The sequence below is a fragment of the Oncorhynchus mykiss genome, chromosome 1, assembly GCF_057628025.1.
Source record: "Oncorhynchus mykiss isolate SJ-2025 chromosome 1, ASM5762802v1, whole genome shotgun sequence".
In the NCBI taxonomy this organism is placed as follows: domain Eukaryota; kingdom Metazoa; phylum Chordata; class Actinopteri; order Salmoniformes; family Salmonidae; genus Oncorhynchus; species Oncorhynchus mykiss.
Window position 1 is genome coordinate 79,790,398 of NC_143022.1, and position 15,746 is coordinate 79,806,143.

At 43.7% G+C, this 15,746-nt stretch overlaps 1 protein-coding gene across 3 annotated transcripts in view; it reads left to right on the forward strand.

Annotated features, from left to right (window-relative positions):
* LOC110529657 (ryanodine receptor 2) overlaps nt 1-15,746 on the forward strand; it is a 93,220-nt gene that overhangs the window by 15,313 nt on the left and 62,161 nt on the right. For all 3 annotated transcript variants that reach the window (XM_090241322.1, XM_021612105.3, XM_036985673.2), the window contains 14 exons: nt 73-247; nt 345-553; nt 2,923-3,245; nt 3,390-3,504; nt 4,703-4,863; nt 5,032-5,191; nt 5,412-5,498; nt 5,706-5,932; nt 6,153-7,041; nt 7,188-7,388; nt 9,754-9,859; nt 14,797-14,940; nt 15,055-15,331; nt 15,565-15,679. In XM_090241322.1, coding sequence (XP_090097448.1) covers nt 73-247; nt 345-553; nt 2,923-3,245; nt 3,390-3,504; nt 4,703-4,863; nt 5,032-5,191; nt 5,412-5,498; nt 5,706-5,932; nt 6,153-7,041; nt 7,188-7,388; nt 9,754-9,859; nt 14,797-14,940; nt 15,055-15,331; nt 15,565-15,679 — 3,189 coding nt within the window. The remainder of the gene's footprint in view (nt 1-72; nt 248-344; nt 554-2,922; nt 3,246-3,389; nt 3,505-4,702; nt 4,864-5,031; nt 5,192-5,411; nt 5,499-5,705; nt 5,933-6,152; nt 7,042-7,187; nt 7,389-9,753; nt 9,860-14,796; nt 14,941-15,054; nt 15,332-15,564; nt 15,680-15,746) is intronic.

The following is a 15,746-nucleotide window of genomic DNA, read 5'->3' on the forward strand; positions in this document are numbered from 1 at the left end:
ATTACACACAGCTAGGCGTGTAGCCATTGGTAAGTTCTCTTGCAATTGCTCACTTCTGTCTCTCACACACAGGCCCAGTGGTGTCACCGGGGAGATGAGCCCCTGGGTCGGCCCTGGCAGAGTGGTGATGTGGTGGGCTGTATGGTTGACATGGGTGAATGCACCATGATGGTCACTCTCAATGGAGAGGTGCTTTTGAACGACCGCGGATCAGAGCTGGCTGCCAAGGACTTTGACATCAACCAGGGTTTGTTAATTTGGTCAATCTCTTCAACCTCATAAACACCAACTTAATGTGTTGACCTGTTGGTTTTCCCTCCTTCCCCTGTTCCTGTCGTTGCTAGGCTTCCTCCCTGTGTGTAGTCTCGGGGTGAACCAGAAGGCCAGGCTGAATCTGGGTCGTGACGTGGCCTCATTGTGTTACTTCACAGAGTGTGGCCTACAGGAAGGTTATAAGCCATTTGCTGTAAACATGGCCAGAGACCCAGCCCTGTGGATGAGCTGGAGACAACCACAGTTCATCCCTGTACAGACAGACCATGATAGCATACAGGTTAGTCACCACACATCCACAAGCCAACCTGACCTGAACCAGGGGGTATACTACAAAGCAGGATCAATGAGTTAGCCGGCTAACTTTGGTAAACAACCAGAAATAACTATTGATTTGATTGGGGCTGACCCCATTTAGTCGACTGGACGATTGTTTGATCGATAGGCTGTTGGTCGACCCAGGTTTTTTTTTTTTTGAGCAGTCTAAAATATGTATTTTTTTTTATGGCACATGAGACACCTGTCTTATTCACGCCTGTCTCAGTGGACTTTAAAACCTCTTATGGATCAGGTCAGTGGGATCGATTTGACAACATCCGGTGAAATGGCAGAGCGCAAAATGTAAAAAAAACTATTAGAAATATTTAACTTTCATACATTCACAAGTGCAATACATCAAATGAAAGCTTAACTTCTTGTTAATCTAGCCACCATATCAGATTTCAAAAAGGCCAAACGGCGAAAGCAAACCATGCGATTATCTGAGGACAGCACCGCATCAAACAAATACATGACAATCATATTTCAACACGCCAGGCGCGACACAAAACTCAGAAATAACATATAATTCATGCCTTACCTTTGAAGATCTTCTTCTGTTGGCACTCCAATATGTCCCATAAAAATCACAAATGGTCCTTTTGTTCGATTAATTCCTTCGTTATATCCCCAAAATGTAAATTTATTTGGCGCGTTTGATTCAGAAAAACACCGGTTCCAACTTGCCCAGCATGACTGCAAAATATCTAATAAGTTACCTGTAAACTTTGTCCAAACATTTCAAACAACTTTCCTAATCCAATTTTAAGTATTTTAAAACGTAAATAATCAATCAAATTTAAGACGGGATAAACTGTGTTCAATAGAGGATAAAAATGAATGTGGAGCGAGCTTCAGGTCACTCGCCCCAAACAAAAGAGTACACTTGGTTGTACACCCAGAAAGGAAAGGGCTACTTCTTCACTACTCAAAGGAAAAACATCAACCAATTTCTAAAAACTCTTGACATCTGTGGGAAGCCATAGGAACTGCAAGCATATTTCTATTAGGCTTGCCATAGGAAACCAATGGAAAACAGATTGACCTCAGAAAATGTTTTTCCCTGGATGGATTGTGCTCGGGGTTTCGCCTGCCAAATCAGTTCTGTTATACTCAGACATTATTCAAACAGTTTTAGAAACTTCAGAGTGTTTTCTATCCATGCATATCCTCCTGAGTAGCAGGCAGTTTACTCTGGGCACACCTTTCATCCGGATGTGAAAATACCACCCCCTATCCCAGAGAGGTTTTAAACCTTGCGCAAATGGCCTACAGCTGTGTCTGTCTGGAGCTCACTGGAAGAGAAACTCTGAGGGCACAGAATATTTTATGCAATGTTGCAAGTTTGCTAGCAGGAGCTTCAGGCCTGACCAAAGTTAATAGTTGATACAATGTTTCAAGTTCCGTGCAGACCCTCCATGCGTAGCCAATGTGATTCATAGCATGTTTATTTTTATCAGGTTATTTTCAACCTGCAGGCTGCAATGTTTTTATTTGTTGGCTTTATGTAGGCTATTTTTACATAGATGGGAATAGAAGTTACTTTTAGAATTGTGATTAACCACATGATAATGATGTTGAAATACAAAGACTATTATAAATTAAATGAAACTGTTCCACAAAAATGTTCATATAAAAGTTATAACTGGTACGCAGATCAGTAGAAATGGTAAGATAAATTGACACTCCAAATGGAAAAGGTTGCCGTCCCCTGGTGTTGCTTATTAGGAGCGTAACAGCAGGAGCGTAACAGCAGAATCTGCAAAAGCCAGCAGCAGTGGGAGGAACAGTTTTTTTCTCTTCTTTTTAGGCTATCTTGATCTCTGGCTCCCTCAAGTCATTTGTGTGTCTTAATTATTTAATCACTGTGTGCTTAAAGCATCAGACTTTCTCAGTAGCCTACATATAGTTGATTTTATTAAAACACATAGGGTGTGTCTATATAGGGAAAAATACACGTTTTAAACAATTTGACCAATCGATTGGTCGAAAGAACAGATGATTCTAGGTCAACCAAGATTTTTTGGGGTTGGGGACAGCCCTAGATTTGATACCTACTGACTAAAGTTAAACTTAAATACTGTATATGTTTGGTTTTTCAGTCAATTAGACCATGCCCATTTCAAGCTTATCTTTCTAAAAAATTGAAAGTTATTTCAGAATATTTATAAAGTCATTGATCTTGCTTTGTAGTATACCCCTCGTACTGTATGGGTCCATCGCTCGACTACAAGCATGTGCAAGGGAGTTTAATCTTACCATTATATTTAGTAGCATAGGTCTTATTGTAGAAATGTGAGTATAATTCTATAAGTTGTCTTGTTTTACAAGGTGACAAGAATCACTGGGTCCACTGAGAGCCCACCGTGCCTAAAGGTAACACAGAGGTCATTGGGGCCCCAGAGTTGTGGCAGTGACATGGGGTTCTACAGACTCAGTATGCCTATAGAGTGTGCTGAGGCCTTCTCCAGACCAGTAGGGGCTACTCTACCTATCAGCAGCAGTGTCTCCACAGCCAGGAAAGACCTGCAGGAGTTTGAGGTGGACTCTGACTTTGAGATGCTGCTGAAATCAGCTCATGTTTACACTGGCTCCAGGGATGAGCTTAACCACAAGGACTACAGCCATGATAAAACATCCAAACTCAAACAACGGTAGGGAAAAGAGACCAGGCTATGACAAACAATACATATACTGTATAATGGTTTGGGAACATTTTCAGGGGGAATAATGCTCACATTTAAGGGTGTTGATATGCATTTTTAAATAAAAGTAAATCTGTGTATGTGTGCTCCTAGGTTCATGTTGAAGAAACCCAAACCAGAGTTGAACAAAAGCCACTCATCTGCTCGTCTACTGCAGGAGGTCCATGCTGACAAAGATGACTATGACCATCTGGCCCAGTCCACTACGGTAATACTCTTCAACTATTTTTACCCATTTCAGACAGAATATGTGGTATACTACCTGTACAAAAATATAAGGCAATGTTTATATGATTCCCTTTCAAACAGCCCCTTATGAACCACTTTCTTGCAGGTATACCTCTTTAATAATAATAACTTTATTTGTGTAGCGCTTTTCAATACAGGTAACAAAGTGATTCACATTATAAAACAATACAATAAAATAAAAAATACTAACAAAGAAACAAAAACAAAAGGAGAAAAAAAGATATGTAATTAAAATCATACATTGAAATCAAGCATCTTCATAAAAGTGTCTTCAGCAGGGAGATAAAAAGAGGCACTGAATCTGCAAGCCTGCTCTCCTCTGGCAGACCATTTCAAAGTCTAGGGGCCCTAATGGAAAATGACAGGTCTCCTTTAGTTTTCACACAGGCCTAGAGGTGTCACCAGGTTGGTGAGCCCCTGGGTTGGCCCTGGCATAGTGGTGAAGTGGTGGGCTGTATGGTTGACATGAGAGAATGCATCATGTCATGGTTAACAGTGCCCTGCCAGAGGATCTCAGGCAGTGTCCTGGCTCGTAGGGAGATAACATCTGAGATATAGGATGGAGCTAAACCAAGCCTAGCCTTAAACGTGATTAATAACATTTTAAAATATATTCTAAAAGTGACTGGTAGTATAGAGCAGCTAAAATAAGTGTGATATGGTTAAATTACCTGGTGCCTGTTAAAAGCAGAGCAGCAGCGTTTTTAACTAATTGTAGACGTTACAGTAATCCTGGTGTGAGGAAATCAGTGACTGAGTGACTTTTATACATATCAGTGGGTAACTGGCAAATTGGGAGGGATGGGGGATGGGTGTTGTTAAACCATGGAGTCTGTTTGCATTTGAAATTAGGGAGGTGTTAAACAATGAAAGTGTTAATGAATTTACCTGCAGAAAGCAGAGAACCATTCACACAGCCCCGATAGCTGTATTTTGGTAACCGGGTCTGTCAAAATTCAGGAATCATGACTGTCTTTAGGTGGGTATTATTTTTCCATGTTTTTTCCCCCTACCGCTTTCAGATGTACAAATGGTAAAAAGAAGCAGGCATGGTAAAATAGTTCGATTTTTGTCTGTGTATGAAACGGGTAAAGATAGCAAAGTCAATTGAGGGCATTTGATAAGGAAAATCAGTAACTCCCTGTAATCTTCCACAGTACTATTACTCAGTGAGGGTGTTACCTGGTCAGGACCCCTCCACTGTCTGGGTGGGCTGGGTCACCTCTGACTTCCACCAGCACCAGCTGACCTTTGACCTGGAAAAGATCCGCACAGTGACCGTCACCCTCGGAAATGACATGGGCAAGGTCCATGAGAGGTCGGTTCAATAAGGGACAAAGCAACGTCATTTTGTGTCTACATTTTCTCTAGACATGTTTTGATCATAATGTTTAAAAAATGTTTTACAGTCACTGTATTATTATTACAATAATGCTTTCAGGCGAAAGTTAGATTTTGACATTCCCACCTAATTTCTGTATGTCAGTGTGAAACGTAGTAACTGCTACATGGTGTGCGCCGGAGAGAGCACAGGCCTGGGGCAGAGCAGGAGGAGTGCAGGCCTGGCCATAGGCTGTCTGATAGACACCACCACTGGTCTGCTAACATTCAGCTCCAACGGCATGGAGCTGGGGACCTTTTTTCAGGTAAAGTCAACTGTTAAAGGCAACTAACAATGTTGCAAAGACAATGTTGCTGTGACAAAGAGAAGGCTCCCAAGCAAATACATATTAGTCATTAGTATTTAATGTGAATTTGTGTTTTTATCAATAGGTTGATTTGTAAAGAGAAGTTCCTACCAGTTGGGATATGATAGAATGTGTCTCTGAGCTATTCTTATTAACTGACCAAACTGCTATCAACCAGGTGGAGCCCAGCACTAGGCTGTTTCCTGCAGTCTTTGCCAAGGCCAACAGCTCCAATGTGTTCCAGTTTGAGCTAGGGCGTGTAAAGGTAACCTAAATGCTTTATTCATTGGTCACACTGTGATGACTCTCTCAGTTTGTCCAATTTCAAATGTGTTGTTTACATTCCCCAATGCATGTCCATACTGTAAAAAAAAAAATCTATATATATATTACCATAATGGCCCTGCTACTGCATCCACAGGGCTACTTAACATTGTCATGAATGAAAAACCCTGTGTTATTCTCTGTTCAGAACATGCTGCCCCTGTCAGCGGGTCTGTTCAGGAGCCAGAGGAGGAATGCTATGCCCCAGTGTCCCCCCAGGCTGCAGGTGCAGGTGCTGTCGCCCATCCTTTGGACCCGTGTACCAGACCACACCCTGAGGGTGCAGGCTGCCCACCCTGAAGACCGCCTCGGCTGGAGGGTCCAGTGCTTAGAGCCCCTGCAGGTCATGACCCTGCTCATCCCAGAGGAGAACAGGTCAGAGGTCAAAGGTCATATTTACTAATGCCTCAAAGCTTTCCAGGAGGAACGTATTGAGTCAGGAATGAATTTACTGTCAAAGCAAAGACACATTGTAACATTGCACTTAAAAATAAATAAAGTTGCACACTCTAAATATGCTCCCAACAATTTAATGGGTAAACCTGAGCTTTTTTTACATTGCATTTAGGTCATACTATCTATCTCTCCCCTGTAGGTGTGTGGACATCCTGGAACTCTCTGAGTTAGGTGACCTTCTGTCTTTCCATCACCACACCCTGCTCCTCTACTCTGCCCTCTGTGCTCTGGGCAATACTCGTGTGGGCCACGCTCTCTGCAGCCACCTGGACCAATCACAGCTCCTCTATGCCATCCAGAGCCCCCGCCTCCCCGGGCCGCTCCGCTCCGCCTTCTACCACCTCCTGGGCCAGGTGCACCTCAACACCCACGCCACGGCCCGCCTCGCTATGAACCACGAGTACATCGTCCCCATGACGGAGCAGACCAGGGCCATCACCCTCTACCCCAGCCCCAGGGCTAGTCGAAGCCCCCAGTGGGTTCCCAGAATGGGCCTCAGCACCTCCCTCAGACCCCGGATGCACTTCACCTCCCCCTGCTTCATCAGAGGAGATGGCATGGGAGTCAATGGTGATACCTGTGGTGATGGCGTGGTTGCGACTGGGGAAGGCATCCATATAGACAGCCCAGAGATCCCACTGGAACTTCTGAAGGACCTGACAGGGAAGATGCTGACTGAGGCTGTGTGGGCTGTGGGGCAGGGTGTGAGGGATCCTGAAGGGGGCAGCATTGAGCTGCTGCTGGTGCCCCTAATTCGACTGTTCCACACCCTGCTGGTGATGGGGTTGTTTCGGGACGAGGACCTAGGGAAAGTACTGACACTGATCGAGCCTGGAGTCTTCTCCCGACCTGCAGATTGTTCCCAAGAAGAGGAGGAGGAGCAGGAAGAGGAAGAGCAGGAGGATGAAAATGTGCCAGATAGTGATAGGGAAAGTGTGGAGAGGGAGGCGGATAAAAGGAGGAAAATTCCAAAGCTTCCAACAAAAGGACTGCTACAGATGAAGCTACCAGAAGCTGTCAAACTTGAGGTACAATTTAGGAAGAAATACCTTGATTTTGGATCTGATGTTTTCCTTTGTGGTACATGATCTGTCTTCTTTGTCAATGGAAAAATTGAATGACTTGACATGAGCTCACACCCCTGACCTGGATGTTCCTGTCCCTCTCTGTTCAGATCTGCCACCTGTTCCAATACCTGTGTGACTGTCAGGTGCGTCACAGGGTGGAGGCGGTGGTGGCCTTCTCAGACACTTTCGTGGGGTACCTGCAGGAGAACCAGCGCTTCCGCTACAATGAGGTGATGCAGGCTCTCCACATGTCTGCTGCCCTCACCGCCCGCAAGACCAAGGAGTTCCGCTCCCCACCACAAGAACAGGTCAGGGGTCAGAGAGGAGACTGCTGAGGGAAATATACACATCTGGTCTAAGTGGCTAAGATTATTGGAGGAATTAAATAACTTGAATACAAAATAGACACAGAGAGAGACTTTTTGTTCAAATCAAATCAAATTTTTTGTCACATGCGCTGAATAACGTTGTCACGATCGTCGTATGGAGTAGACCAAAGCGCAGCGTGGTTAGAATACATTCTTCTTTATTAATGAAGACCGCGAAGAACACTTAAACAAAAAAACGAATAAGACGACCGTGACCACTATATAAACAATGTTCTAACATGCAACATAACATAGACAATAACCCACGAAATACCCAAAGAAGATGGCTGCCTAAATATGGTTCCCAATCAGAGACAACGATAAACACCTGCCTCTAATTGAGAACCAATCTAGGCAACCATAGACCAACATAAACACCTAGATGATAACAACCCCATAAATCTACAAAAAACCCTAGACAGTACAAACCCTAGAATAAAACAAAAACACATATCACCCATGTCACATCCTGACCTAACCAAAATAATAAAGAAAACAAAGAATACTAAGGTCAGGGCGTAACAAACGTGAAATGCTTACTTACAAGCCATTAACCAACAATGCAGTTCAAGAAATAGAGTTAAGAAAATATTTACTAAATAAAATAAAATAAAAAGTAACACAATAAAATGACATAAGAATAAGGAGGCTATATACAGGGGGTACCGGAACCGAGTCAATGTGTGGAGGTACAGGTTAGTTGAGATAATTTGTACATGTAGGTAGCGGTAAAGTGACTATGCAAAGATAATAAACAGTGAGTAGCAGCAGTGTAAAAACAAGGGTGGGGGGGGGCTAATGTAAATAGTTGGGGTGGCCATTTGATTAATTGTTCAGCAGTCTTATAGCTTGGGGGTAGAAGCTGTTAAGTAGCCTTTTGGACAATAGACTTGGCGCTCCTGTACCACTTGCCGTGGAATAGCAGAGAGAACTGTCTGACTTGGGTGACTGGAGTCTTTGACAATTTTTTGGGGCCTTCCTCTCACACGGCTAGTATATAGGTCATGGATGGCAGGAAGCTTGGCCCCAGTGATGTACTGGGCCATACGCACTACCTTCTGTAGTGCGTTACAGTCGGATGCCGAGCAGTTGCCATACCAGGCAACCGGTCAGGACGCTCTTGATGGTGTAGCTGTAGAACTTTTTGAGGATCTGAGGACCCATGACAAATCTTTTCAGTAATTTGAGAGGGAAAGGGTGTTGTTGTGCCCTCTTCACAACTGTCTTGGTGTGTTTGGACCATGATAGTTTGTTGATGTGGACACCAAGCAACTTGAAACTCTCGACCCCCTCCACTACAGGCCCCTCGATGTTAATGGGGGCCTGTTCGACCCTCCTTTTCCTATAGTCCACGATCAGCTCCTTTGTCTTGCTCACATTGAGGGAGAGGTTGTTTACCTGGCACCAAACTGACAGGTCTCTGACCTCCTCCCTATAGGCTGTCTTATCGTTGTTGGTGATCAGGCCTACCACTGTTGTGTCGTCAGCCAACTTAATAATGGTTTTGGAGTCGTGCTTGGCCACGCAGTCGTGGGTGAACAGGAGGGGACTAAGCACGCACCCCTGAGTAGCTCCAGTGTTGAGGATCAGCATGGCAGGTATGTTGGGCCGCCACCAGGTGGTAAGGGTAGCCAACGTCTGGAAGTCCAGGATCCATTTGCAGAGGGAGGTGTTTAGTCCCAGGGTCCTTAGCTTAGTGATGAACTTTGTGGGCACCATGGTGTTGAACACTGAGCTGTAGTCAATGAAGAGCATTCTCACATACAGAAGGTGTTCCTTTTGTCCAGGTGAGAATGGGCAGTGTGGAGTGCAATTAAGATTGCGTTATCTGTTTGATCTGTTTGAGAGGTATGCGAATTGGAGTGGGTCTATGGTTTCTGGCATGATGGTGTTGATGTGAACCATGGCCAACCTTTTCAAAGCACTTCATGGCTACTGACGTGAATGCTATGGGGTGGTAGTCATTTAGGCAGAGGGACTATGATTGTCTGCTTGAAACATGTAGGTATTACAGTTACATGTAGGTATTACAGACTCGGTCAGGGAGAGGTTGAAAATGTCAGTGAAGACACTTGCCAGTCCTGGTAATCCGTCTGGCCCTGCGGCCTTGTTGACCTGTTTAAAGGTCTTGCTCACGCCGGCTATGGAGAGCTTGATCACACAGTCGTCCAGAAGAGCTGGTGCTCTCATGCAGGGGGGCAGTTGTAGTTCATAGTTGTGTCTATGTCCATAAAGTGTAAAATGATATAATACGATCTTTATCTACTGGAACATTACTGTATCTCCTCTACTCCCATCCACTCAGATCAACATGTTACTGGGCTTCAGAGAGGAGCAGGGGGACTGTCCCTGTCCAGAGGACATCAGAGAGCAGCTGGTGGACTTCCACCAGGACCTCATGACTCACTGTGGTAGGTACCAGATCAATCTAGACTACTGTACTCCTGTCCTCATGACTCACTGTGGTAGGTACCAGATCAGTCTAGACTACTGTACTCCTGTCCTCATGACTCACTGTGGTAGGTACCAGATCAGTCTAGACTACTGTACTCCTGTCCTCATGACTCGCTGTGGTAGGTCATAGAGAATAACCTGAACAGGTGGGGTGTCATACAACAGCGTAAGCTTGTGTAAGAGAGCATACAGTTCCTAACTTGTCCTACTATTCTTTCTAGAGACAGGGCATGGTATGGTACCTCCTGGGTTTTTTGTTTTTTACATGCATTTCTCCAAAGCTATATACAATGTTCTGTTGGTTGGCTTACTACAGTGGCAAGAAAAAGCATGTGAACCCTTTTGAATTACCTGGAATTCTGCATAAATTGGTCATACAATTTAATCTGATCTTCATCTAAGTCACAACAATAGACAAATGCAGTGTGAATAAATTATTAACACACAAATTCTTGTATTTTTCTTGTCTATATTGAATACATCATTTAAACGTTCACAGTGTAGGTTGGAAAAAGTATGTGAACCCCTAGGCTAATGACTTCTCCAAAAGCTAATTAGAGTCAGGAGTCAGCTAACCTGGAGTCCAATCAATGAGACAAGATTGGAGATGTTGGTTAGAGCTGCCCTGCCCTATAAAAAACACTCACCATTTTTGTTTGTTATTCACAAGAAGCATTGCCTGTTGTGAACCATGCCTTGAAGAAAATAGATATCAAAGGACCTAAGATTAAGAATTGTTGACTTGCATAATGATGGAAATGGTTACAAAAGTATCTCTAAAAGCTTGATCTTCATCAGTCCACGGTAAGACAAATTGTCTACAAATGGAGAAAGTTCTGCACTGTTGCTACTTTCCCTAGGAGTGGCCATCCTGCAAAGACGACTGCAAGAGCACAGTGCAGAATGCTAAATGAAGTTAAGAAGAATCCTAGAATGTCAGCTAAAGACTTACAGAAATCTCTGGGACATGCTAACACTTCTGTTGACGAGTATACGATACATAAAGCACTAAACAAGAATGATGATCATGGGAGGACACCACGGAAGAAGCCACTGTTGTCCAAAAAAACCCATTGCTGTACATTTGAAGTTCGCAAAAGAGCACCTGGATGTTCCACAGCACTACTGGCAAATTATTCTGTGGACAGATGAAACTGCAGTTGAGTTGTTTGGAAGGAACACACAACACTATGTGAGTAGAAAAAAGGCACAGCACACCAACATCAAAACCTCCTCCCCACTGTAAAGTATAGTGGCGGGAGCATCATGGTTTGGGGCTGCTTTGCTGCCTCAGGGCCTGGACAGCTTGCTATCGTTGATGGAGAAATGTATTCCCAAGTTTATCAAGACATTTTGCAGGATAATGTAAGGCTATCTGTCCAGCAATTGAAGCTCAACAGAAGTTGGGTGATGCAACATGACAATGACATTTAAAACACAGAAGTAAATCAACAGTAGGCTTCAACAGAAGAAAATACGCCTTCTGGAGTGGCCCAGTCAGAGTCCTGATCTCAACCTGATTGAGATGCTATGGCATATGACCTCAAAAGAGCGGTTAAATAATTTTGCTTAACTAATACAGAGGAATGGCCCAAAATTCCTCCTGACCGTTGTGCAGGTTTGAGCCACAACTACAAAAAATGTTTGGTTCTGTCACGATTGTCGTAATGAATGGACCAAGGCGCAGTGTGCGTAGAGTTCCACATCTTTTAATAAATCAAACAAACCGTGACGCTACTGGTGTGCACACAGGCAACTAACTGTAGACAAGATCCCACAAACACAATGGGGAAACTGGCTACCTAAATATGATCCCCAATCAGAGACAACGATAAACAACTGTCTCTGATTGGAACGCATACCAGGCCAACATAAACCATTAATTACCTAGATGACTCACCCTAGTCACTATCACGCCCCAACCAACATAGAGAATAAACAGCTCTCTATGGTCAGGGCGTGACAGGTTCACGTTATTGCTGCAAAAAGGAGGGTGAACCAGTTATTAAATCCAAAGGGTCACATACTTTTCCCACCCTGCACTGTGGTTGTTTACACAGTGTGTTCAATAAAGACATGAAAATGTATAATTGTTATTTTTAATTTTTCTTAGGGGTGGATCAGCTTAATATTGCGGAAAGATTGTTGCTTCCGTCAATGTAATTATCTGCATAATTTCAATCCCCCATATATATTATTTAGTAAATATATATACATACACATATGCATACATATACACATACCTATATAGACATATATTTTTTTAAATATACCTTTATTATTCCTCGCAAACACTACCACCCTTCCCCCAATTGGAGTAAACTAATAAACAATAACACTTAGGCTTCTACCGTCAGTATATACATCTTATACACATTTTACAGACACAATGTGTTTTAAAAAATTATATTTAGTTTGTTTTTAGTCCTTCGTCTATTTCTGATATCCATCTAGTTGATTTATATTTGTAACTGTGCTATATCACAGAATTTCTGAACCTATATACATTTTACAGATCCCATATGTTTTACATTGGTTATCTTGTTATTAGTCCCACCCTTCAGCTCCATTCAACCCCTCACATCTATCTCAACACCATCCATTTGGGATTTCTATTTGCCTGTGCTGTGATGCTTGATAAAAGTACTGAACCTTACTATTCTCACAGCTTCTACAGATTGTAAATGAAAAATAAACATTTTTGCTAAAATAATTATTATATTATTGATTGATTGACTATGACTTTTCAAATCACCCAGTATTGCTATCTGCAGCGTTAGTTCTAGGCAAATGTTGCAATTCTTCAGCCATTCCTGGACCTGTGACCAAAAACAAGCTACATATGGACAATACCAAAATAAATGATCTAATGACTATGCCTCACAGCAAAATCTGCAGAGCTGGGAAGATTTTATCCCCCACATATACACTGCTTAAAAAAATAAAGGGAACACTAAAATAACACATCCTAGATCTGAATGAATGAAATATTCTTATTAAATACTTTTTTCTTTACATAGTTGAATGTGCTGACAACAAAATCATACAAAAATTATGAATGGAAATCAAATTTATCAACCCATGGAGGTATGGATTTGGAGTCACACTCAAAATTAAAGTGGAAAACCACACTACAGGTTGATCCAACTTTGATGTAATGTCCTTAAAACAAGTCAAAATGAGGCTCAGTAGTGTGTGTGGCCTCCATGTGCCTGTATGACCTCCCTACAACGCCTGGGCATGCTCCTGATGAGGTTGCGGATGGTCTCCTGAGGGATCTCCTCCCAGACCTGGACTAATGCATCCGCCAACTCCTGGACAGTCTGTGGTACAACGTGGCATTGGTGGATGGAGCGAGACATGATGTCCCAGATGTGCTCAATTCGATTCAGGTCTGGGGAACGGGCGGGCCAGTCCATATTATCAATGCCTTCCTCTTGCAGGAACTGCTGACACAATCCAGCCACATGAGGTCTAGCATTGTCTTGCATTAGGAGGAACCCAGGGCCAACCGCACCAGCATATGGTCTCACAAGGGGTCTGAGGATCTCATCTCGGTACCTAATGGCAGTCAGGCTACCTCTGGCGAGCACATTGAGGGCTGTGCGGCCCCCCCAAAGAAATGCCACCCCACACCATGACTAACCCACCGCCAAACCGGTCATGCTGGAGGATGTTGCAGGCAGCAGAACGTTCTCCACGGCATCTCCAGACTCTGTCACGTCTGTCACATGTGCTCAGTGTGAACCTGCTTTCATCTGTGAAGAGCACAGGGCGCCAGTGGCGAATTTGCCAATCTTGGTGTTCTCTGGCAAATGCCAAACGTCCTGCACGGTGTTGGGCTGTAAGCACAACCCCCACCTATGGACGTCGGGTCCTCATACCACCCTCATAGAGTCTGTTTTTGACCGTTTGAGCAGACACATGCACATTTGTGGCCTGCTGGAGGTAATTTTGCAGGGCTCTGGCAGTGCTCCTCCTGCTCCTCCTTGCACAAAGGCGGAGGTAGCGGTCCTGCTGCTGGGTTGTTGCCCTCCTACGTCCTCCTCCACGTTTCCTGATGTACTGTCCTGTCTCTTGGTAGCGCCTCCATGCTCTGGACACTACGCTGACAGACACAGCAAACCTTCTTGCCTCAGCTCGCATTGATGTGCCATCCTGGATGAGCTGCACTACCTGAGCCACTTGTGTGGGTTGTAGACTCCGTCTCATGCTACCATTAGAGTGAAAGCACCGCCAGCATTCAAAAGTGACCAAAACATCAGCCAGGAAGCATAGGAACTGAGAAGTGTTCTGTGGTCACCACCTGCAGAACCACTCCTTTATTGGGGGTGTCTTGCTAATTGCCTATAATTTCCACCTGTTGTCTATTCCATTTGCACAACAGCATGTGAAATTTATTGTCAATCAGTGTTGCTTCCTAAGTGGACAGTTTGATTTCACAGAAGTGTTATTGACTTGGAGTTACATTGTGTTGTTTAAGTGTTCCCTTTATTTTTTTGAGCAGTGTATAACATTCTATTGGTTGCAATAATTTAGTAATAGTAATTTAAATGGAAAAATTTGAAGTTTTAAATCCGCCGTTGTTTTGCGTATCAATTCATGAACCATGTGCCATGGAATAGGTACATTGAAAATCTCTAACCAACTATTTTGCAATTTATATGGCACAGCTGTCAGTTTTTTGGTCCTTAAATTAAATTGGTATATGTTTTTATTTATCACACTTTTTATCACAACGTGTAATTCTTTGTGTGTTATTAGTTTAAGCAGAGTGTGTTTGTCTATTGTTGTGACTTAGATGAAGATCAGATCAAATTTGATGACAAATCTATGCAGAAATCCAGGTAATTCCAAAGGGTTCGCATATTGTTTCTTGTCACTCGATGTGCAGGAATTGAAGTTGACCATGATACAGAGGTTGTGGAGGATTCCAATCGCTCCATCAAAGATCGTCTCTTCAGCTTGGTTGGGAGAGTAATCAGCTTGAAGATGAGATCTGCCGATCCTGAAGAGGAAGACAGAGCACAGAATACCAGTGAGCCAAGCTCCACAACGGGGGTGGATCTTACGACACAACATTAAGGATGATTTTTTATATGGTCAAGCTAGAAGTAGGCTACTAACATTGGTCATTGTCTCTCCCCCATAGTGACTCTTCAGCAGCTCATCTCTGACACGGTGGTGCGCTGGGCCCAGGAGTGTGTGATAGAGAACCCAGCTCTGGTCAGGGCCATGTTCTCTCTGTTGCACCGGCAGTACGAGGGCTTGAGGGGCCAGATGGGCACTCCCCTCCACAAGGCCTACACCATCAGCCAGGTGTCAGTGGAGGACACCATGGCCTTGCTGGCCTCTCTGGTGCAGATTCGCTCTCTGCTCAGCGTTCGCATGGGCAAGGAGGAGGAGAGACTCATGATTCGGGGACTGGGGTACGAATGGAGAACAACTGCTAGTTCTCTGCTAGCTCTACTCTTGCCTCTACATAAATTCCAAGCTAACCCATGTCTTGATTCATAATACAAGCTGTGGAAATGTTCAAATGTAATTCAATTTACTTCTAAAAATGTGATTGCAACATTGAGCCCAAAAACACATTCATAATATCTGTTCACCAATCTTCAGCCCTGGCGCTGAACCCCTCCATTGTTTATTTCCTGTGCAGAGACATAATGAACAATAAGGTGTTCTACCAGCACCCCAACCTGATGAGGGCTTTGGGGATGCACGAGACAGTCATGGAGGTGATGGTGAACGTCCTGGGGGAGGGAGAGTCCAAGGTGAGACTGATGTGATATGTATCGAAAAATAAGGAACGTGTCCATTGTAAGAAATGGAATTAGGTGT